The sequence below is a fragment of the Xyrauchen texanus genome, chromosome 12 (genome assembly GCF_025860055.1).
Source record: "Xyrauchen texanus isolate HMW12.3.18 chromosome 12, RBS_HiC_50CHRs, whole genome shotgun sequence".
Lineage (NCBI taxonomy): Eukaryota > Metazoa > Chordata > Actinopteri > Cypriniformes > Catostomidae > Xyrauchen > Xyrauchen texanus.
The window spans coordinates 38,802,083-38,824,486 of record NC_068287.1 but is presented as its reverse complement, the minus strand read 5'-3'; the positions used below and the strand labels follow the sequence as shown (position 1 = coordinate 38,824,486).

Genomic DNA, 22,404 nt, shown 5'->3' with positions numbered 1-22,404 from the left:
AAGAAAAAAGGGTTATAACAGAATAAAAAAGGCTTTATTTGCTTTTAAAATGAAATAAACATTTTCCCCCCTGGAAAATGTGAAATTGAAAAAGTAGCATGCTTCAATTGATACACTTTGAGAGAAAGAAAAAGACATAGACATAGATTATAATAATGCAGTCACATTATAGATAGTGAGTACAACAAACAGTACTTAAGGCTCTTTCAATGTGCACCAGAATAGAATGCCACTATTAATACAATATTTTACTAAAATCTGCATTCAAACAGTGATCCAAGCACTATTTTAATAATAATAAAAATAATAATGGCAAGTAATTTGTTCCATTTTAAAACCGTGACATTACAGGGGGTTTATTAAATGTATACACCACGTTATCCTACTGAGATCTGATCTACGGTACGGTATACAGGGAACTCCTTATGACTTTCACATTTTATAGTGATTGAATAAACATTTTTGTAGTTATTTCACCACTTCAATTTCCATGATTTTTACCACAAGCCTAGATATTTCCAGGTTTTCAATGGCCATGTGAACCCTGCGTTTAGTGATGTTAGCCCAACATTGCAGTTTGAAATGAAACCTATTCACTTTTCTTCATTAGACATTACAAATGATTAATTCTTGATAATGATAAACATTTAAAAAGATTAAAGCCTTAAAGCGTGTAGTACATTCTGTTCTGTGCACATGTACACCTCTGAATAAAGAGGGGAAAATGGTATGTTAGAAAAAAAGCTAACATCCTGGTCTAAAACTTGACAATTTGAAATCACAGATGAATATGTATGTACCAGATCCAGCATACAGTGATTAGCCTAAAACAACATAAATATCTGCAAGTGAAGCTGGATTCAGAAAAGCATATCTCCCCTTCACAAGGTAATACAACTGATAATATACACCGACAGCGAGAAGTAAATAAAAAAGTCTAATATGGGAAATGTAGTTTACTCAGCTGACTAAAAATACATGTCAAAACAATTGTCAGTTATTTCCATATATATATATATATATATATATATTTCCATAAGCAATATATATCAGTGATGAACAAAAGATATGACCTTGAGAATACTGTATCTATATTGAATGTATAAATTCTGAAATACTGAAACAAGAATGCAATACAAAAGCAATATCCTTACTAAAATAAGGTGACAAAAAAGTTTGGACACAAAATTATTGTCAAGTAATTAAAGAACAAGTCTTCACAGATCTACAGGAAAAGTTTGAGCCTTGGGTATGATTAGGTTGTCTGTTTACTAAGATTTACACACACTGCACTCCATTTCCCATAATCCAACAACAGAAAAAGAAGCAAAGAGAAAATACAGTATTTCCATGTTTTTCATTGCGGTGGTTAGCATTCTGACAAACATTCATTCTTGTCCACTGAAGACGACTCCACTTTTGCATATCATGCTCTAAACAGAGTCTGAGTTTTATGGTATGAAAGTGAAGACAAAAATAAATGTGTATATACAATCAAAACTATTTGATATGGACATGTGAAGCTGTCATGCGATTTCTTGATTGATGCACACAGGTATACATATATGGGTGTGTTTGTAAGTTTCATTTTAGTTTGATGAAGAGCATGTTGCTCAAAACGTCACGTTTGCTTTTTCTTTGGTGAGCTCATTACATTTATTTGGGAGCAACAGTGAGCCGACTTCGTTGTTAGTTTTTATGGATATACACTGGTGGTCAAAATGTATAAAGGAATAATGTCCAGATTTAACAGTTTAAGAAGGAAATTAGTACTTTAATACACCAAAGTGTCATTCAACTGATCACAAAATACAGTCAGGACATTACTGATGTAAAAAAACTCACCATCACTATTTGAAAAAAGTCATTTTTTTGATCAATCCAACACCTTATCCTTGAGTAAGCATGCTAAATTGCTAATTTGCTACTAGAAAGTTGCTTGCCATTATATCATCCAGTTCATAGATATTTGGTTTGTTAAATTAAGCTTAACATTGACATTGTTTTTGAGTTGCCACAGTATTCAATAGACTGGCATGACTTAACCCTGGGGTCTGAGGGTGTTTTTGGCCTTGGAGAAGTTTTGAGATGCCTTGACATTTGTGCTTTTTTCAGTAGCTTAGAAACACATTAATGGCTAAAGTCTGATAACACTGTATTCAGCACAAACTGGGCTACAATAATATGTGAGCAACATGTATGTACAGGTTTGTATTTTTGAGAAAATAACGTTTATGTGTGGCTTTTAAAAAAACTAAATTTTGAAGTCATTGAAATAAGGCCATATAACACACACTAAACATGAAAACCATCCTGATCAATCATTCATAAAAAACAATATACTAATTGAACTTTTGTAAGACACTTTTAGTGTTAGAAATGTAATATGCGAGGAGGCGTGAACTATCATGAATATTGAGGTAATTCACACCTGAGGAGACAAAGACCGCCCCCTGGGACTATCAATGAGGAATGTGACAGAAAGAGAATGAATGTGAGGAGACTTAATGATCTAAATCATCTTAAAAGTTTTAATTTAAAATAAGTAATCTGACTATATATTTTCTTTACATAAAGACTTTACTTAATTTTAGACCTACACTACCGTTTAAAAGAAGTCTCTTCTGCTCACCAAGACTGCATTTATTTGATACAAAATACAGTAAAACAGTGATATTTGTGAACTCTTCTTATAATGTAACCCTTGTGCCTTGTTAGGGACATTTTTGGTCATTTGCAGTTTAATTTCTTTGACCATTTTGGCTGTTTTAATGCAAATGGTATGTATTTGGCAAAATTGTGACTTTTTGGATAAATTAAAAAAATTTGATCCCATTTTGCAAAATATGTATAACACACACTGTGTAGAAACAAATAGCACCATTCAGTACCATAAAGACCAAAAATGGCCCATTGAAACCCATTAAAACCTCGTTTAAAGCCGGGGCCATCATTAATACATGCATAATGATTTCTGTCGAAACATCGTTTCATTTTGAAGCAAAAGGGTCCTGTTTGCAGTATATAGTGTATTCCACCAGATGGCGTCACTACATAGGTATTCCCTATGGGTAGAAATGCATGTTATATTCCTGGTTTCCACTAGGGGCACTATTGACTGTGTTATGAAGCATTTTAATGGCTAATCGATCTAATATTATATTTATAATTATGTGTGGATGTCTGAGAGCAATGTGCATCTGCGTTGACAAAAGTGTGTGTGTGTGTGTGTGTAGGGCCTAAATATAATACATGATGTTTAGGCGAGTGACAAATCACAATATTCTCATTAGGTCATATTTTTCCATTTCTGTTTAATCTCTCTCTCTCTCTGTATGTGTGTGTGTGTGTGTGTGTGTGTGCGTGTGCATTTAGCAAGAGAAAGCACTTCTTACTGCATTGTTTTCTTTCGGTTTGATTCATGCGTATTTTACGCACAGACTCTGACACAGCTTCGTTTTTTTTTAGCAGTCTATATTTCAAAGTTAATTGATAATTTCCCACATACGTAGAGGCACAAACACAGCCATGCAGTCAGTCCTTAGACAATAATAACGCCTTTCATCTTGCGGCAACACAAAGATGTAGCTATGAGCTTTCCAAAACAAAGTCTGCCTTTGTTTTTGTTTTGACTAGTTGAGAAATCATACAAGTGCGTTTGATGCAAAAGATATAAAGCTGTGCACATCTTTGGTGCGGTAATTTCAAACTCGACAAGATGAAGAAAAGATACACGATCAATGAAGCAGTGGACTACGTTACTGAACCAACAGACAGCGAGCCGGAGTCTGATGGCAGTGAAACGGAGAGCGCGTCAGAAGATGATGTGGAGTTTCAGCTGACATCGGATTCTGACTCCTCATCTGACCCAGCTCAGAGTGAGGAACTGGATCACACACAGGAGACACCCGATCCTATGTGGACATCACAAAATGGACTTCACTGGTCACCCACTAACGCCGAGACGCTCCGCTTCGTGCCACCCAAGACAATGACACCCGGACTGACACATTACGCAACAGCTCGCATCGTGGACCCTAGGTCTGCATTCCAGCTACTGTTCACGGAGGACATGGTCAAATTAATTGTGGACCAAACAAATCTCCAGGGGAGACAGTCAAAGACCGATTGGATTAATGTGGATGCAAAAGACGTCGAGGCTTACCTTGGGGTGCTAATTCTGGCTGGAGTCTACAGGTCCAGAAATGAGTCCACCCGGAGCCTGTGGGATGACCATACAGGCGGCCCATCTTCAGGGCCACAATGCCCCACTGCATTTTCCAGAAGTTCAGTTCAAATGTAAGATTTGATGACAGGCTAACCCGACCTGGACGTCACCGGGATGACAAGCCGGCGGCGTTCAGGCCGATCTGGGATAAGTGGCTGCACCACCTCCCCCTTCTCTTTAACCCAGGGGTGGACGTCTGTGTGGATGAGCAGCTTGTTGGATTCAAAGGCCGCTGCAGTTTCCGGCAGTATATGCCCAGCAAACCGGCAAAATATGGCATTAAGATCTGGGTCACAAGTGATGTTTCCACGTCTTATGCATGGAAAATGCAGATTTATGGCAGAAAACCCGCAGGATGCGCTCCCGAGGTAAACCAGGGACAGAGGGTTGTGCGGGACATGACTGACGGGCTGGAGGGACACACTGTTACCACAGACAATTTCTTCACCTCTTATGCGCTGGCAGAGGAGCTGCTGAAGAAAAAAATTGCTCTGGTTGGAACGATACGGAGGAACAAACGAGAGCTTCCTCCACACCTACTCCAAACCAGAGAGCGACCACCCAGATCCTCCGTATTTGCGTTCAGGAAGACCACAACGGCCGTGTCGTATGTGCCAAAACGGGGGAAAAATGTGCTTTTGCTGAGCACCAAGCACCGCGATCCCGCTGTGAGTGGAGAGGAGCACCAGAAGCCTGTTATAATAATGGACTACAACCGGTGCAAAGGAGCTGTCGACTGCCTGGATCAGGTATGTGCTATTAGCAACAGTAACTCTTTTGTTTTATATACATATCTTTGTGGTTTTCTAAAATCTAGGCATATTTAGTTCTAAGTTTATCATGCATTTTTTTTCTCTTATAACTTGGGCCAAAAATAGATACATGTTATCCATTTTTCCTTGACCTTTTTTTATTTTGCAGGCTGTTGGCGCATACAGCTGCAAAAGGAAGACAAGTCGGTGGCCGATGGTGCTCTTCTATAATCTAATTGATGTCTCTGCTTTCAAATATACAAAAGGAGGCTGTTCCTGGAGGAGCTGGGGAGGACGTTGGTGTATCCCCAGATGGAGAGGAGAGAGCGCCTGCCCCGCACACCATCCGCAGCAGCCATGGTTCAATCGCAGCAGAGAGCAGAAAATTCAGAGGCAAGTGGGTCTGCAGACACCCATGACAAGAGGAGGAAGGGGTGCAGTTTCTGCCCCACAAAAAAAAGAAACGTGTCCACCACCTGCTCAAAATGTGGCGTTTACATATGTAAGGAGCATGCATTGCAATTCTGCAGCTCCTGCAAATGAGCTGTAGAATGACCCCATATTGTATTGAAGTTTTAATATGTTTTATGTTTATAGAAATTTTATAGTTAATAAAAATTCATGTTCATGGTGATCTTGTATAGTTTTGCTTCCTTTCTAGAGCAAATTTTGTTGTTTAGTGACAGGCACAGGTTGTATTCACCTATAGAAATAAGGAAAATGTTTGCAGTACTACAGATGTTTGCAGTATGTCAATTATATGAGAAATGGTACCAACTGGTGTAAAACAGTAAAAAGTAAATATTTTACCCCAAGGCTTGGTAATGACAGGGTATTTGAATAGAAATTATGATTTTATGATATTATGACAGTGGGTTCAAAAATTGATATTTTAATGGGTTCAAATAGGACCAAATTTGTCCTTAACACACTCAACTGGGTTTTTTTTTTTTAATCTGACATGGCACAAAAAATAAAAATGCACCAAAAATAATGTTGCTGCTAATCTTTGACATATTCATGACTGTGATAATCCAAAGCTAAAGTTTTCACTTTGCATTTAGTATATGGAAAATAATTACATTTTTGTGTTTTTTCCTCTAATACAAATTGATGGTATCACCACCAAAACTGGTATTTAAAGGGTTAAAATCCTGAAATTAAATAAATATTTGGTAGTTATGATGAGGACTGATGCTGGTTAAAAGATTTAACTCAGTATTTGTGGAAAATAATAATAATATATAATATTTTAGGCAATGTTTAATATGTGGACATATTTGTCCCTTAACACACTCAACTGTGTTAAATATATAACAAGGCACAATTAAAAGGACAGTTTTCTATTTGAATATATTGTAAAATGCAATTTGTGATCAAAGCTGAATTTTCAGCATCGTTACTGAACAGTGTCACATGATCCTTCAGAAATCATTATATGCTGATTTTCTAATATGGGCATATTTAAAGTGCATTTTACTAATTTAACCTCAACAGATATTTGCAAGCACAAGCATTGTTGATGATAATGAGGCAGCATAAACACTAGATAAAATATAATCTAAACATTCATATTATTTTAATATCATATTACATATCATATAGCATACAATTTAAATACATTTAAATGTAAATAAAAACTTGCTTATTAGGACATATTTCATATTTCAATACTCTGAATCCTGGCTGGCAAGTCTGTAAACAGTCCCACTAGTAAAATATGTACATGTTTATATAAAATAGCATGTCAACTAATGAAAACTAAATGACTTACTCGTCCGAAATTGTATTCTCAGCTGGATCAAGCCTCTCTTCAAAATACAAATGTTCATCGGAGTCCCGCTCTTCTTCTGAGGAAAATGTTAACTCTTCGTCACTATCCAGGAGTTTTCTCACTTGTGTATCGTGCTGTCTTTCAAACGCGCAGAAAAGTGAATGACTTTGTTTTTTTTAAGGCACAGTCGGGGGCGTTTACTATTTGATTTGATCGCCTCAGCACAATAGCGTTTGAATGGCGCGCTCTGCTGGTGGGTGTGATCACATTAGGGATAATTAGATGAACCAGTAAAAACTGTACGTCGCTGTTTCATACAGATTACATTGCAGGAGAATATTTGTTTTATTTAAAAGTGGAACTCTTAAGCTTTCTTTAGACATGTTTCATGTTTGTGTGATAAGTATTCACAGAGTTTCAGTTCATTTTTGTGACGTGTTTCAAAAATATGCTTGTGAACCCAGAGACTACTTACAGCTCACCTTTTTTATTTTCTTTATTTTACATAAGCACAAGGTTTTGTTATTGTGAGTGTACACAAATAAATGTAGACCCTTTATAGTCTCTAATGATATCTTACACTTATCTGTATGCCCCAAATTGACTGTTTCCGCTGTAATGACGAAAAAAATCCAGCATTACAGATTCTGCTGTAATGACGAAAAAATCCAGCAGGACGCGCTGGCGCGTCTGTCGACCCCGGAGGGTTGGCAAAAATGACAAAAAAGAAACAGCTCTCTCTAGAAACTAGAATCATTATTTTGAGGAATGAAGGCAATACAATGCTTGAAATTGCCAAAAGCTGAAGATTTCATACAAACACAACAGACTTCAAAGACAAAGGACAACTGGCTCTAACAAGGACAGAAAGAGATGTGGAAGGCCAGATGTACAACTAAACAAGAGGATAAGTACATCAGAGTCTCTAGTTTGAGAAATAGATGCCTCACATGTCCTCAACTGACAGAAAAACAAAAAGGTTAGAGTGGGCAAAGAAACACATGTGTGTAATATTTCTTAACCCCATTTAGCTTTTGTGGGATCAGCTAGTCTGTAAGGTGCGTGAGAAGTGCCCGACAAGACAGACACATCTATGGCAAGTGCTACAGGAAGTGTGGGGTGAAATGTCACCTGAATATCTGAACAAACTAACAGCTAGAATGACAAGAATCTGCAAAGCTGTCATTGCTGCACGTGGAGGATTTTTTGATGAGAATTAAAGTACCAACTTCTTTCCATAAGAGCAAAATCTGGACATTATTCCAAACTTTTGGCTGCCAATGTATATTTTTTGATTGTGCACCTTGATTCAAAACTTTGTTTGGATGTGCATGCTTTCTACGATCTATGAAAGTGAAAGAAAGCTTTTGGGCTTTTGTTGCCCCATCTTTAAACTGCCCACCTTGATCATCACCATGTCCAAAATACCCTCCCAAGCCCCACCGCAGCTGGTCAACCCCTCCACCCTCACACGGCTAGTTCTTATCATCTTTCTTCTCTTCTTCCTCAGAGGGGTAAGAGTGCCATGTTAGTCGTTCTTCGTAGAATGAAATGACTACCTGTGGACACTTTACATTGGCCTCTTTGGCTGGGACGAGATCTGCCTCATCAGAGTTTCTCCTGTAGACCAAAGGCAGAAGGGAGTACAATAAAGTAACGTAATAACATAATATAATGTAATGAATAAGTCCAACCTATCACATTTGGTAAGTACATTAACATTAATGCAATTGGCAAACGCTTTTATCTAGGGATGCGCGATATATCGGCAGGTGATATATTATTGGCCAATAACTGGAAAAATCTAAATATCAATTCACACAGATAGTGGAATTATCGCTGATATTTGGGAAAATAATGGTTTATTTGCTTGCGGCAGAGAATCTGTAACTGCTTGTGGCTTCTCTCCCTTGACACACAGTCTCAATTATCAGTGCGTGTGTGCACAAAGCTGATGACAGAACGGTTAAGCCAAGCTAGTTTTCATTTATATTTTTACATTTACGTTTATTCATTTAGCAGATGCCTTTATCCAAAGCGACATACAAATGAGTAATACAGCAAAACCGATATATGCTAAAGAGACAGTAATATGAGAAATGCTGCAATACAAAGTTTTAAATTGCGAAGTACAAGTAGAGAAGGTGAGAGACAGTGGTAGAAGAAAGATGACATTAATACATTAGTAGGATTGGGTCAAGATCTCACGGAAAAGATGTGTCTTTAGATGTTTCTTGAAAGTAGCTAGAGAATCTGCTACTCGGGTTGAGTTTGGAAGGTCATTCCACCAGGGAGGAACGGTGGAAGTGAATTTTGTGCCTCTATGAGTTGGCACCATGAGGCGCCGCTCACCTGCATCTGGAGGGCACATAGAGTTGATGTAGTGAGTCTATATAGGGGGTGCAGAGCCAGTGGCTGTTCTATATGCAAGCATCAAGGTTTGATGCAAGCAACCATTGGCAGCAAGTGCAGTTCAATGAAGAGAAGGGTGACGTAATAAGCCTAAACACAGCAATGATTGTCCTCAAGTAACTTACATATGTTTTTTTGTCATGTTTTCAATTATTACTTCATGAAAAATTAGCAGAAGAAAATACCATATTGTTAGTAGTGCACAATATAATACTGTCCGATAACCTGGGAAAATCTAAATATTATTGAACTGATATTTTCGCCGATAACTTGTTACGGAGTAGTACTTGTTACTTGTTAAATGGCATCATACAATTCATGCAAGTGTAATGTCATTTATTTCTCATTCAAATCAGCATACATCTGTAATATAGACACACTGTTAGTTCACATTACATCACCTAATAGCAGCAGTTAAGAGTTGGTCAGATTAAAAAGTCTAGATTCCATGCTTTTTTTTAGTGATTAGTATTCAGTTAATTTAGAAAGAGGTTCAAGTTTAAAGGGTTAAGGCAAAATTTTAAATGATCGTTTGTTGGTAATGACCACAATGAACTGTGAATTAGCGGTTAAATGTATTGGCCCGGAAATTCAATATCTTTTATCTTTTTTCAAAGTCACTTTCTGCAGATAAATTGCCATTTTCTCTCATTATGTGCTTTTGCTAGTGTCATGCTCTACCAGTTAAGTTACAGGAAAGTTTAGCGTCAGACATTATGAAACTGGCTGTGTTCACACTGCACACAATTCCAATTAGCTTTTTCGAATCCAATCTTTAGGACTGACCTAGTGTCCGCACATAGCTTTTAGAGATGTTTGGGTAGTTTCAGAGTCTGGACTGACCACCCAACTGTCTTGATAACTAAGTTTTACATACCACTTCATTAGAAACATGAGCTCGCCACTGGAATCTGTGGCTCCAATGATGCGTTCTGGTTCTAACCCTCGTGCAAAGCCCCTTGGCTTGTCTTGCTGTAAAATATTAAGAAAGGATGCAAGATTTTATTACTTACAGACCGCAATCTCTAAAGATCCCCCCCAGCACCTTGGGAATGATCTCAAGTCTAACCTCATCTTTCCTCTTTTTGGAGCGACTGTCTTCTCCACCATCAGTGTCAGACTCCCCTTTCCTCTTTCCACTAGATTCTTTCTTGTCATCATTTGTCTTATGAGTCTGCAGATATTCAGCGATGAGATCAGGGCAGTCCAGGTTGTCCTCTGGCTCCCATGTGTTGTCTTCACTGAGGAAAAGCACATACATTCACAATCACATAACTAAACATTAGGGCTGGGCGATAGGACGATGTAATCGGATATCGACGATTTCTTACAAAGATCCCAGTGCTGACTGCAAACACATGATGATAATATCAGGAAATGGCAAAACCATGGATCTTGGAAGTCGCCAGTATATTAAACAGTGGCCAGGGTGTGAAACTAGCATCCGCCACCCGCAAAATACAACAAGGCTGAATCCAGTTCACAAGCAAATGTATTTCATGCGCGAGTCATTTTGCAAGAAATTCTGTTAGTCACAAAGACGTGCGCTTGAAGAAACACACTTTATTATATTTTTAAGAACAAACAACAGAAAAGCCATTAATGCTTTGTCTGATTCACTGTTTGTTCAGAGGAATGCAGCACGAGCCTGTCTCATGGAAAAAGCGAATATAAGAGTTTTCACTTTTTTTTTCTGTTTCCTTTGTCTGAAAACTGTTTGCAAGGATAATGTCGTCAATGAGAATGCGGCAAATGATCTCAGATCATATAGGGAGGAGCTGCGAGTTTAATGCACTTTATTTCCTCGCGGTTGGCATGCATTGTAGATTCCTACATAAAGCAAACAGAGCCGTTTCAGATGGTAAATGTTTGAATTTGGGGAGGTGGTTAAGATTTTTTGATCACTTCGCTATTTTACTGCTTTTTTCGTTTTGTTTAAAGTGCCATTTGAATTTAGAAATGTATTTTTTATTTATGTTTTTCTGTGTTTCAATAACTGAATTACATTTTTAAACCAAAATCAATAAAGCAAAAAACATTTACCGACCCTCTGCAGGGGGGTTGATGATGCAATCGGATATCGCAATATTTTTTAAAGCAATTATCGCAAAAACATTTTTTAAATATCGCCCAGCCCCTTTAAACATATGATTGGAATCTCTTTCTCTGGAGGGGGCTGCACCAAAATATTTTTTTTAATTATTTCCTATTTATACATCATATGTATATATTTTCAGCAAAAATAACTATTTGACATATATGCTGCTACTTATTAACTCTTTAATACTTACTTTGAGAAGCCCTTCCATTTAAGCAGAAACTCCACTCTGCCCTTCACCACCCTTCTGTCTAGAACCTTCTCCACCACATATTCTTCCTCCTCTTCCTCTGCAACCTCTTCCACCTTTTTCTTGTTCTGCTTCTTTCCTGCGGTGGCCGCCAGCTTGACGTCTGTGGGGGAGAGTAAGAGGGCTCAGTTTCACCAAGAGAGAAAAAAAATATCAACATTCAGTATTCAAACAGTGATACCTCTTTTGCAGGGGGCCATGTGTGAAAAGGAAAAGTAATTTTTGGGGTTTATTTGAAAAGGTAGGTAGATAGGCCAGTCTGTCAGCCAACAGATGACACATTTCCATGTGTGTTTTTGCTGTAATGAGCAGTGTGTGAAAATTTTACCACAAAACCACTGTGCTAAATGATGATTTTTACTTTTGAAAACGGTTCAGACAAAGCTTCAAATCATCATCAAGAAAGTTAAATGTGAGGGCATCAAGTTCTTGTCCAACACTTAAATGGTTACATATTGTCTACACCGGGCACATCCATTGACACAACGGCTTGAGGCTGTCTACACAGCTGACGTGTCAAAGTGAACAATCTAAATAGTTTGTCTTGTTGGTGGGAGCGGCAGCGCAAAATAGAACTGGACATCAGTTAACGGTCGACACCGCTTGTGTCTGGTGTAAACAGGGCGTTAGGCAAATTTTTTACAAATAAAAGTACCATCATGTTTTCCAAACCTATTTGATTTTCATTTGACTGTGGAGCACAAAAGTAGTTAGACAGAATGCTAGCCACAGTCATCATTTACTTTCACTGTATGGAAAGTGAATTGTGACTAGGGCCGGACAAAAATATTGATTTTCTAATGCATCCTGATCTTTGTTTGAACAATATTGATTCTTAAATCCCAAGATCGATCTTTCACTCCATGTTGCAACCCTTTATAATTCAAGTCACTCACATGTGCAGCCAAATCTCATGCAATGAGACTTAAATGTCTATCATTAGCCTCTGGCAAGTTAATGTTCAGATTTCACTCACCAGTGATTGAGTAGTATAACGAAATTATTAAGCACTGTTGTCCTTTAGGTTGAGAGTACAAGTTTTGTTTAACTCATTCTGTGTGTCAAAAGATGAGATTCATGGATCCATTTCATTGAATAATGTCTCTTTTAAAACCCTTTCTGTTTTTTTACATTAAGTTGTTGACTAAAAACAACAACAAAAAACATTTAATTCTAATAATCTAACATGGTAAAACAAATGACGCATGTCTCCTCTCATTATATGCACTTACTCGCTGATGCCGCAAATCTAAAAGAGACTGATTAAGCACGTGTTCTACATATCAATATAAATACTAGTAAAAAGTAAACAATAAAATTGCAGCAAATATATATATATCTATATGCAATTTCAAGACAATTGATGGAATAGACTCAATTTGAAACATTTTCAAATGCTAAAATGTGACCAATTTGATTAAAATCTAAATGATAAAATATAATTTCTAAAATTCATATTTATGGATCGTACCTAGAAGGGTTGCCAAGAAGGTTCCTTTGTAATTAAGAGCATTAAGGCCTGCTCATAGTACCAAACACATTTTTTTTTAGGTGCGATTGTTCTTTCCGAATGAGCTTTTGAACGGCAACAATAGATTCCTATGGCGCTGTTCACAGGGTGTACGACATATTGTCCGCCGACAATCTTAAGGTTTTTTTTTTTTTATGGAGAGTGGTCCTATTTTTTTTTCTTCGGACTGTGATGAAAACTGACTGACCAATGAGAAATTAGCTTTTTGTGCATGCAACTCACTGATCTCTGCCTGCATCATCTTGGTCTCATGATGGATTATACTCTTATAATGGAATACATAGACTATCAATTGCCAACAAAAGCCTTCATCTGCCAATTAACAAGGACAATTGGACAAAGGACTGTATGTGAACTTATGCAGATAATCCAGGATGAACTTCAAAGACATTAGACATTAATCTTACAGTTCTTATAAAATCTTTGATTAAACACTGACCCTTAACACTTAACATAACATAATTTAAACCATGACTTGCACTACACATAAGTAACACTGGCATTATATTCATGATGTTAGCCAGAGGGGAACTGGCCCCACAGTGAGTCTGGTTTCTCCCAAGGTTATTTTTCTCCATTAACCAACATCTTATGGAGTTTTGTGTTCCTTGCCACAGTCGACGTCAGCTTGCTCACTGGTGTTATAAATAGAATAATCATTTAATGACTTCTTTTTAAACACTATTCACAATTGTATTTTGTCCCTGTATATTCTTATGGCTTTCAAATAGCAGCGAGGTTTGGCAAGTTAATTTGTACTTAGCTCATTGTAAACTACCCCATAAAAAGTTGTTACATGCAACGTTTTAGACAAATGAATTGCAGAACCACAATGCTATAATAATTTAAATAAAGAAAGAGTGAGCAGTGTTTTCTTTTATATTTCTTTTAATATGCGCATCATATATTATACTATACCTGATATTGTCAATGTACATTATTTCACGTGTATTTATATGACAGTAACTTGTGTTATATCATCCCAGCATTAATCTAGGCATTATGAAAATAGAAGTTGAGTTTAGGAGTCTGGAATATAGACCTACTTGTAGCAAAAGACTAAGCTCTTTACTCATCTCACTCGCATAAAAAACACAGATTATATACTCTTCTAAATGCATCAACATCATTGAAAGAACACAGCGAAACAGTTATGCCAAAACAGATAACTAACAGCATTCAGGGATTGAAGGGATCAGGACAGGAGACTGGTATAACAACAGCACCGCCTACTGTACAGGAGTGAAATAGTTTTGTTTAATTTTTTTACGGACTCTGTTAGACGTTCGTCTCGCAAAATTATCATGGATGTAAACGGAGTAAACTGGTGTGTAAACTGGGAGATTGAAAAAAAATGTATTCAAGCAAAATGGACATTATAACTGAAATACACCCATATGAAAGGATATTGAATTCAAATCGGAATTTAATTGAGAGCTTGTGAATTGGACTCGACTTCATTCCATGTGGGGGTTGGTCTCCGCCAGGGCTGCGCATTGCCACCAATCCTGTTTGTGATATTCATGGACAGGATATAGGCGTAGTCGGGGTAGGGAAGGTGTGCAGTTCGGTGGCCTGGGGATCTCATCGCTGCTTTTTGCAGATGATGTAGTCTTCATGTCATCATCGGTCCATGACCTGAAGCTCTCATTGGATCGCTTGGCAGTCGAGTGTGAACTGGCTGGGATGAGAATTAGCACCTCTAAATCTGAGGCCATGGTTCTCAGCAGGAAACCGATAGGTAGGGAAGGCGGTATTGCCCAAAATGAAGGAGTTCAAGTACCTCGGGGTCTTGTTCACAAGTGAGGGGACAATGGAGCGTGAGGTTGGCCGGAGAATCGGGGCAGCGGGGGCGGTATTGCACTAGCTCTATCGCACCGTTGTCATGAAGAGAGAGCTTAGCCGAAAGGCAAAGCTCTCGATCTACCAGTCAATTTCCGTTCCTACCCGCCCCTATGGTTATGAAGGCTGGGTCATGACCGAAAGAACTAGGTCGCGAGTACAAGTGGCCGAAATGGGCTTCCTTAGAAGGGTGGCGGGCTTCTCCCTTAGAGATAGGGTGAGGAGCTCGGAGTAGAGCCGCTGCTCCTTTGCGTCGAAAGGAGTCAGTTGAGGTGGTTTGGGAACTGGTAAGGATGCCCCCTGGGCGCCTCCATAGGGAGGTGTTTCAGGCACGTCCAGCTGGGAGGAGGCCTCGGGGAAAACCCAGGACTAGGTGGAGAGATTACAGCTCTGCACTGGCCTGGGAACGCCTCGGCGTCCCCCAGTCAGAGCTGGTTAATGTGGCTAGAGATAGGGAAGTTTGGGGCCCCCTGCTGGAGCTGCTGCCCCCGCGACCCGACTTCGGATAAGCGGTTGAAGATGGATGGATGGCTTGTGCATTGAAATCAAATCTGTACTGAAATCTGTATCAATATCTAGGCCTAATTGTGATTGAAGTTTATATTCTGGTTAACATCTCCTACTGTGTTCCACAGAAGTCATATGAATTTGGAATGGCATGAGGGTGAGTAAATGGTGACAAATTTCATTTTTGCATGAACTTTTAACCTGTTTTAGCACATACTAAACCACACATAATGATGACATTCAATCAGCTTCTGTAATAAAAATAAAAATGTATCCAGGTTTTAAGCTTTAGACTCAAACTACTTACTACAAATACTATTATACAACAGCGGAACACAAGATGTTTAAACATAAGGCCTAATTCCTAAAGAGTCAAATCACATTTTAAGCTAGGCAGATACCAGTTTGGCCCAGAACCATCACAACCCATCAAAACAAAACTATAAGCTCTCTAGATTTGTGATTGACTGATTAATTGCAAGATATTTGTTATTTTGAGATTACAGACATCTGATGATAAACATGCACCGCTAGTTCCAATATCTACCAAAACCCTCTAATTTTAGTTTAGGTAATAATATATTTAGGGATTGATATTTTTTTTGGTCGATGAACGTTTCTCAATCCTGTACTGATGTAATGAAATGAGCATGCATCCCGTCAACAGCATCAAAACACCGGGTATGATGGATGACAGAAATTCTCAATTCATCCACGCATTGCAGTTGCATTTTGATGTAGCCAGGAAGCGCAGAGTTGTCAAAACCTTTATCTCCTGTGTAATTGGGTTGTTTAGTTTGTGGGAGAGGTAACTGTGTCTAACTTACAATAATGAAAATACCCTCGCGATTCAGGCGATACCCTTTTTAAAGGTCAATATCAACATTACAATATTATTATATGTCATAATATCTAATATATTGTTTTTAATGGGGATTGACAACGGCAGCCATGCTTAGGATTGTTGTGAGTCACTCTTAGGGATTTAGATGTCCACAGGGGGACTTCTAAGCTGTCGTGAGTTTGGGAGCTACTTTTAGCATTAAAATGACTCATAATTACTCTTAGATGAATATTTTATGAGTCCTAAAATTAGGAGTTACATGGCCCCGATTTTTATGTTTTGCTCCTAAATTTCTATATTAGGAGCTACTTTTAGCCTTAAGATTTTTTTGTGTATACGGGCCCTGGTCTACAACAACAAAGTATGATGTTGCCTACTACTGATCACATAAGTTTAACACTAATAGACAAACGGCAAATTCTGTATTTAAAATTGTGTTTTTAGCATCAGATCACAACCAAATCACAGACCTTACATAATCATCAACAGCAGAACCACTTCTAACATATACTGACAGACAATAGACCACATGGCAGATGAAACAGAAATAGATTAAATAGAAAATTATCCAACAAACTGTAATTCAGTAGACACAATTTCAAGGCCTAGTAATAAGACAGCAATATGTTAGGGTGATCTGAGCGTTTGAACAGCAAAAGGAAAACTCTCCACCACACACATTTCAAAGAGAGTACAGAAGAGGAGCGAAGGAGAAAGTTGTGAGACACCTTCGGTGACGCTGGGAGCATCACTAGCCGTGTCTGTAGGTTGGCTCATGCTCATCATTGGGGCTCTGTGGAACCTTCCAGTTCCTTGTCAACGTCAACAGTGCTGAATAGAGTAAAGGTGTGGATTAGAGGGGAGGAGGGGATCATGAATCAGGTAATATCAGGGAAAAGAATAACACAAAGAAGGAAATACAATGGCAGAGGTAATATTAGACTATACAGCACTGAAAATAAATGTTTGGTGGCTCAAACAAAAACAACATTTATGGTGCAAGGCTCCCTTTTATTTGCTCACAACAGCCATGCCGATTAATGACAGATAAGCCCATTTAAAATATAATGCATTAAACTGTCAGAAGCACACCGTATCAGCTATATAATGATAAGAATACTAAGTTCATTGCAAAAATTTGATATGATTTAAAAAAAATATATAGACTAAATCTAAATCAGGGGTATTCATTTCAAGTTCCAAGAGGGTTGGTCTCTAGATTTCCTTCTCAGCAAAGGTCCGGACAATAACTAACATGGTGTTAGTGGTCAGTATAGCTATGAAATGACATACGGAATGCTCTTTTTTTTCTTTTAATAGTAGGCCTAATTGTACATTTCCAAGTTGGCTGTAAAAGTACTTTGTAAAAGAAGAAAAACATAATAAAAAAACAAAAAGTCTTAACAGTCTCTTTAAAACTGGGCAAGGATTAGAACATTGGGGCTACAGAAACAATTCCGAAGTAATGGGGTTTGGGGAATATTCTATCAAAAGTACGGCTGTCAATCGATTACATTTTTTAATCGAATTACATGGTGTCCCGATTAATTAATCGCAAATACAAATATTTGCTGAGAGCCCCTCATAACAATAATTCAATATATAATGATGAAATAATTATACATAGTTATCTTTAAATATATATATATTCAGATAATTAAAATGCATTACATTCTTGTAGCAGAAGAGTTAATCATTGATAAGACAATACAAAAAGTGGCTTTAGAATACAATGTATTGTTTACTACCATATTATTGATCATAAGTTCAATCATAATTGATCAATCATTGGCATACAGTTCACAGCAAGTGAATTTGACAATCAGCCAATATTTATTATGAGGGCTTGTTTAAGAACCCGTCAATGTACACCTGCGTCAGACAGCTGCTTGTGTAGCGTCTCGGGTGAGTTGCGTCATAAACATAAATGTTTTAGTTTACTGTGTCAAGTTAAATATTAACTTGTTTAATACCAAGTTTATTACTTAGAACACATCTTGAGATCTGTTAGTTCGGATTTGCACTCCAAGTGTTTTGAACGCAAGAACGTAACGCATGTTTGTGTTGTTCTGCCTACTGAAGTGTTTTCTTCACTGTATAAACTGTGTATTGTTACAGAGCTGAAGTTTCACTTACTGCCCTCTGGAGTAAACAGGTGGTACTACAAGCTTGCATTTCTCAGGAATCTTCCTTATTACGGTCCGGGGGCATTGCCATTTATTGCATAATTTTTTTTAGCGTGTTATTTTTTATAAAATTAAATCGCACTGAATTAACACGTTAAATCGACAGCCCTGATCAAAAGATTAAAATATTTCAGTGAGTTCATCAATTGAGAGCACTTTGTAATAAATATTAAATGATAAAATCAACTATTAATTTTGAAGCTGAATGACAACAGTCCAGTATTTGTGTTTGAACATTTTTATGGGGCTTTTCCACTGCACAGTACAACTCCACTCCACTCTGCTCGCTTTTGGGGGTTTTCCACTGTGGATAGTACCTGGTACTTTTTAAGAACCACCTCGGTGGAGGTTCCAAGCCAGCCGAGTTGATAATAAATGTGTATGTGTGATAATAAAAAAAATATATATTTTCGACACAGGACATCAACCTGCTAGTTTTAAAGTTAGCAACAGCGATAGCAGTATCATTTGTTCACGCGACTTTTGAATTTTAAAAAGAAATAGCTGTGCGCAAAACCACACCGTGGTCAATAAACGAGGTGCAGACATTCCTCTTGTCAGTGATGAGCAAAACGAAAAAGTATTTCAAGAAGTGTCTCAGCTCTTGGCCGCACAAGGCTACCACTGGACCTACCAACAGTGTAGGGAGTCCAGGGCACTCTCCCTCTCATTGCTCTCCGGTCTAGATAGCGTCCATTTGGTCGAACCACTTCCACTTTTCCTTGATGGTTCTACAGTAGGGCTGTACCTAACGATTATTTTTTATCGATTAATCTAACAATCATTTTTTCGATTTGTCAGTTAATCTAACGACACTGCAGGGCATTATTCTAAATTATACTTCAGTTAAGTAGGCCCATAAATGGTCAGACTATCAAATAATGGAAATGTTCTCATGAGAACTCCACTATGCTACTAGTAAAATGAAATTTTTGGTTGTTTTTCCTGGCCATTTATGCAAGAGATGATCTTTGATTCATTTTCACAAAAATAATCTGTTTGTGAAAGGCTCGAAACAAGCTGATTAATAAAGCTAATTTTAGACTGAAAAAATAAATAAATAAAAAAAACATAATTTTCATAGACAAAGAGTTACAAGTTCTCAAAAAAAAAAAAATATGAATAGCCTATATAAAAATATACACAAAAAATATCCATACATAACGTGTAGCATGTTTTAAATGTTAACTGAAAATAAATTAATAATTGGCTTGATGTTCTTGATTAAGTTACTTTCACATTAATCCAAATACATTTGAAAATGGCATTTTTGCTTTTTCAATCGTTTTCTAAAAGTTGTTTGTCCACACCGAAACGTATGAAAACTATTAAATCCCCTTATTATATGTGAAAACTCGCCCAGGTTCAATACAAATTCGTGGCATAATATTTTTTCCCTCATTTATTTTACATAAAGCAAAAATCTGTTACAGACAGGCACTACAAGTCAAATGATTTTTTTCGTGTGATAATATTATTTATTTTCCCTATCTGTGTACAGTTATACCCAATATTAAAACGGTCATGACAATAACACAGGTAAACCCTGTAATTTGGTAAATGCCCTAACGCAATTAAATCCCTAAGTTGACACTAACATAATGTTATGACATTTAATACTTACGTCTTATAGCTATACTTTTGAAACAAAGTGCATTTTAAGGTTTATAGACTGGCCCCACTCACTTCCATTGTAAGTGCCTCACTGTTACCGCGAGACGAGTCCAAATTATTTTTGTGGTAATTAACATTATGCCACAGATGCTGTATATTGACTTTAACTTGTATTGAACCTTGAACACTGCTTTAAAGTACCAAAACCAAAGGGCCACCATCAACTTTACGCAAACTAACATGTGAAATCGATGCGATATTAAATACAGACGCATCGTCTTATTTAATTGCTGAATTGAAGCACATTATATGAAAAGGGCAAGCGCGCACGCGCAGATGCTTCGCTAGAACGTTCGACACTTTTCTGCAGCCGTGGTTTACTGCCAAAAACAACTAAACAAAAAAAAATACTAAAACATACAAACAACAACGACGAAACGTAATGTTTTACGATGTATCTTAGCTCAGTAATGCAGTTGTAAAGTACATCTTAAAAAGGAAAACACAAGAGTCTTAACGACACATGCGCGCCCCGAGTGTATGAGGAAGGCGTTTCTGTCTCGCGCGAAGTTGATAGGCTGGACTGACCAAAGCCAGCATAATCTTGGCTATAAAAGGTACCAAAACATCATAAAAAGTGACAAAGAAAAAAATGCATTTGATGCTTTCACGAAATTAAAGCGCGTTTATACATATTAAATGGACATTTATAGGGCTAATATAGACCCCTTACACACAAGGCACCGACTAGCCTTCGTGGCTAATGTTACAGAAGCATGGTAGCTCACTTCTCCATGTTGACCTGGTTCAGAACTGAAAACTACAACAAACTGCAAGAATATCCGACAGAGATCTCAAGAGCACGAAGTTGCCTAAAACACTCCAAGCATTTGCCTGTTAGATTGAAATGTATGATCATAACATTCGCCTGCAGTAAATCAAAAGCACATTCCTTAATGCAAACACGCTCAATCAGTTATTTTCACAGTCCGCGCGCAGCGCCGCTTACCTGTGAAATAACGAGTCAGGGACGGGATAACACCAGTTTGGGTGGAAAATACTGCTAAATCAGCTATAACTGTCGCTTAACGCTTGAACTATGTAAACTTTAAAAAAAAACGTTTACTAATATTTTACCGCCCCGAGTTTCCTCGGATGGTCAGACAAAAGGTAAGATATGCAAGTGCCCCTGTAAGCAACCCGCCAATTCCGACCGAACGTGCCCGGGTACGTACATGGGTAGTGCATCGTGGGAGCTGTAGTTTCGCAGTGCTGTTCACCTACGGGAGGGTGGTCGAAGGGTCTTAGAGAGCTTACTTTGATCAGGACTAAATCAATCTTGATCTAAGATTTTACCTTTAAACCTGGATATAACTTTACACAGATAAGATTAGGAAGTGATTTTCTCACACTAAAATCTTGTTAAAATGTATAATGTTTACGGCTTGTGGATACATTTTTTGAAACTATGTGTATTTTAATGTTTATGGACTGGCCACATTCACTTCCCCGTTTGCTTTAACCCTAAAAAGGTTTTACAAACATTTGAGACTCAGGGACAAAGAATGAGTCCATCAAATATCTGTGAAAAATATTGAATAGGGGGTTCCTGCAAATACTGAGGACATGTGATTTAGTAGCTTGATAGCATCAACTCACAATTTTATATAAAAGTATACATGGCAGCTGACCTTGAGGCAAATGTTCCTATCTTTGCAATGTTATTTTCTTCACAGGTTGATTTCTACAAGCTGTAACATTTCAAATAAAAGCAATATTTTTAAGAAAAACATGACAATTGGGTCCTAATCTTTTGGAAAATAGCAATAAATTATTTTGTATGGCCCCTTTTAGGGATAAGTACTGTGGGTAATACTTAAAATTAGAGGTCGACCAATAGTAGATTTAGCCGATGCTGATAATGAAGTGGATGAAAAGGCTTATAACTGATTAATCGGCTGATAGTTTTTAAAATCGATTTGTAGAATGTTTCAAAATGTTCTTACTTTTCTTTACTATGACAGAAGAGACACAGAGGTTACAACAGTTTTAAATAAATAAAACCCATTATGCAGTTTGTCAAATACCAATAGTACCCATGAAGTTTTGGAGAATAACACAGGACTAGTAACAAGCCTGAAATACACTGACTTATTTTGGGACACTTAATTTGTTATGACTTGGCTTTGTTACAATACTCTAAATTTAAGTGTGGCACATTTTCAAACAGTCAAAACGTTCTATTCATCAATTTAGAACACTTGATTTATCTAATCAAAATAACCAAATTTGCACTGAAGTGAGGATAAAAATATGGATGAATAGAGCTGATTTGAATCCGGAAGTCTAATTTGCCATGGGTTCCC

General features: G+C 37.5%; 1 protein-coding gene and 1 pseudogene across 1 annotated transcript; one reads left to right on the top strand and one right to left on the bottom strand.

Moving 5' to 3' along the window:
* The first annotated feature begins 36 nt into the window (after positions 1 to 36).
* Positions 37 to 6,735, top strand: LOC127652603 (piggyBac transposable element-derived protein 4-like; annotated as a pseudogene).
* Positions 6,736 to 6,906: 171 nt separating this feature from the next.
* LOC127652619 (chromobox protein homolog 1-like) lies at positions 6,907 to 21,258 on the bottom strand. Its single transcript, XM_052138864.1, has 6 exons — positions 21,048 to 21,258; positions 16,967 to 17,069; positions 11,458 to 11,617; positions 10,236 to 10,407; positions 10,044 to 10,138; positions 6,907 to 8,374 (listed from the first exon to the last, which is right to left on the bottom strand). The coding sequence occupies exons 2-6, from the start codon at positions 17,022 to 17,024 to the stop codon at positions 8,230 to 8,232; spliced, it is 630 nt and encodes a 209-aa protein (XP_051994824.1). The 5' UTR covers positions 17,025 to 17,069; positions 21,048 to 21,258; the 3' UTR covers positions 6,907 to 8,229.
* Between the last annotated feature and the right edge of the window lie 1,146 nt (positions 21,259 to 22,404).

Bases quoted from the DNA above. Each gene is read 5' to 3' on its own strand.
- LOC127652619 (XM_052138864.1), bottom strand. From the start codon at position 17,024: ATGATGAGCATGAGCCAACCTACAGACACGGCTAGTGATGCTCCCAGC. The intron at 10,139-10,235 runs GTTAGACTTGAG...AATATTTTACAG, and splicing joins CCAAAAAGAGGAAAGATGAG to CAAGACAAGCCAAGGGGCTT. The intron at 8,375-10,043 runs GTATGTAAAACT...TTTGGTCTACAG, and splicing joins CTCATGTTTCTAATGAAGTG to GAGAAACTCTGATGAGGCAG.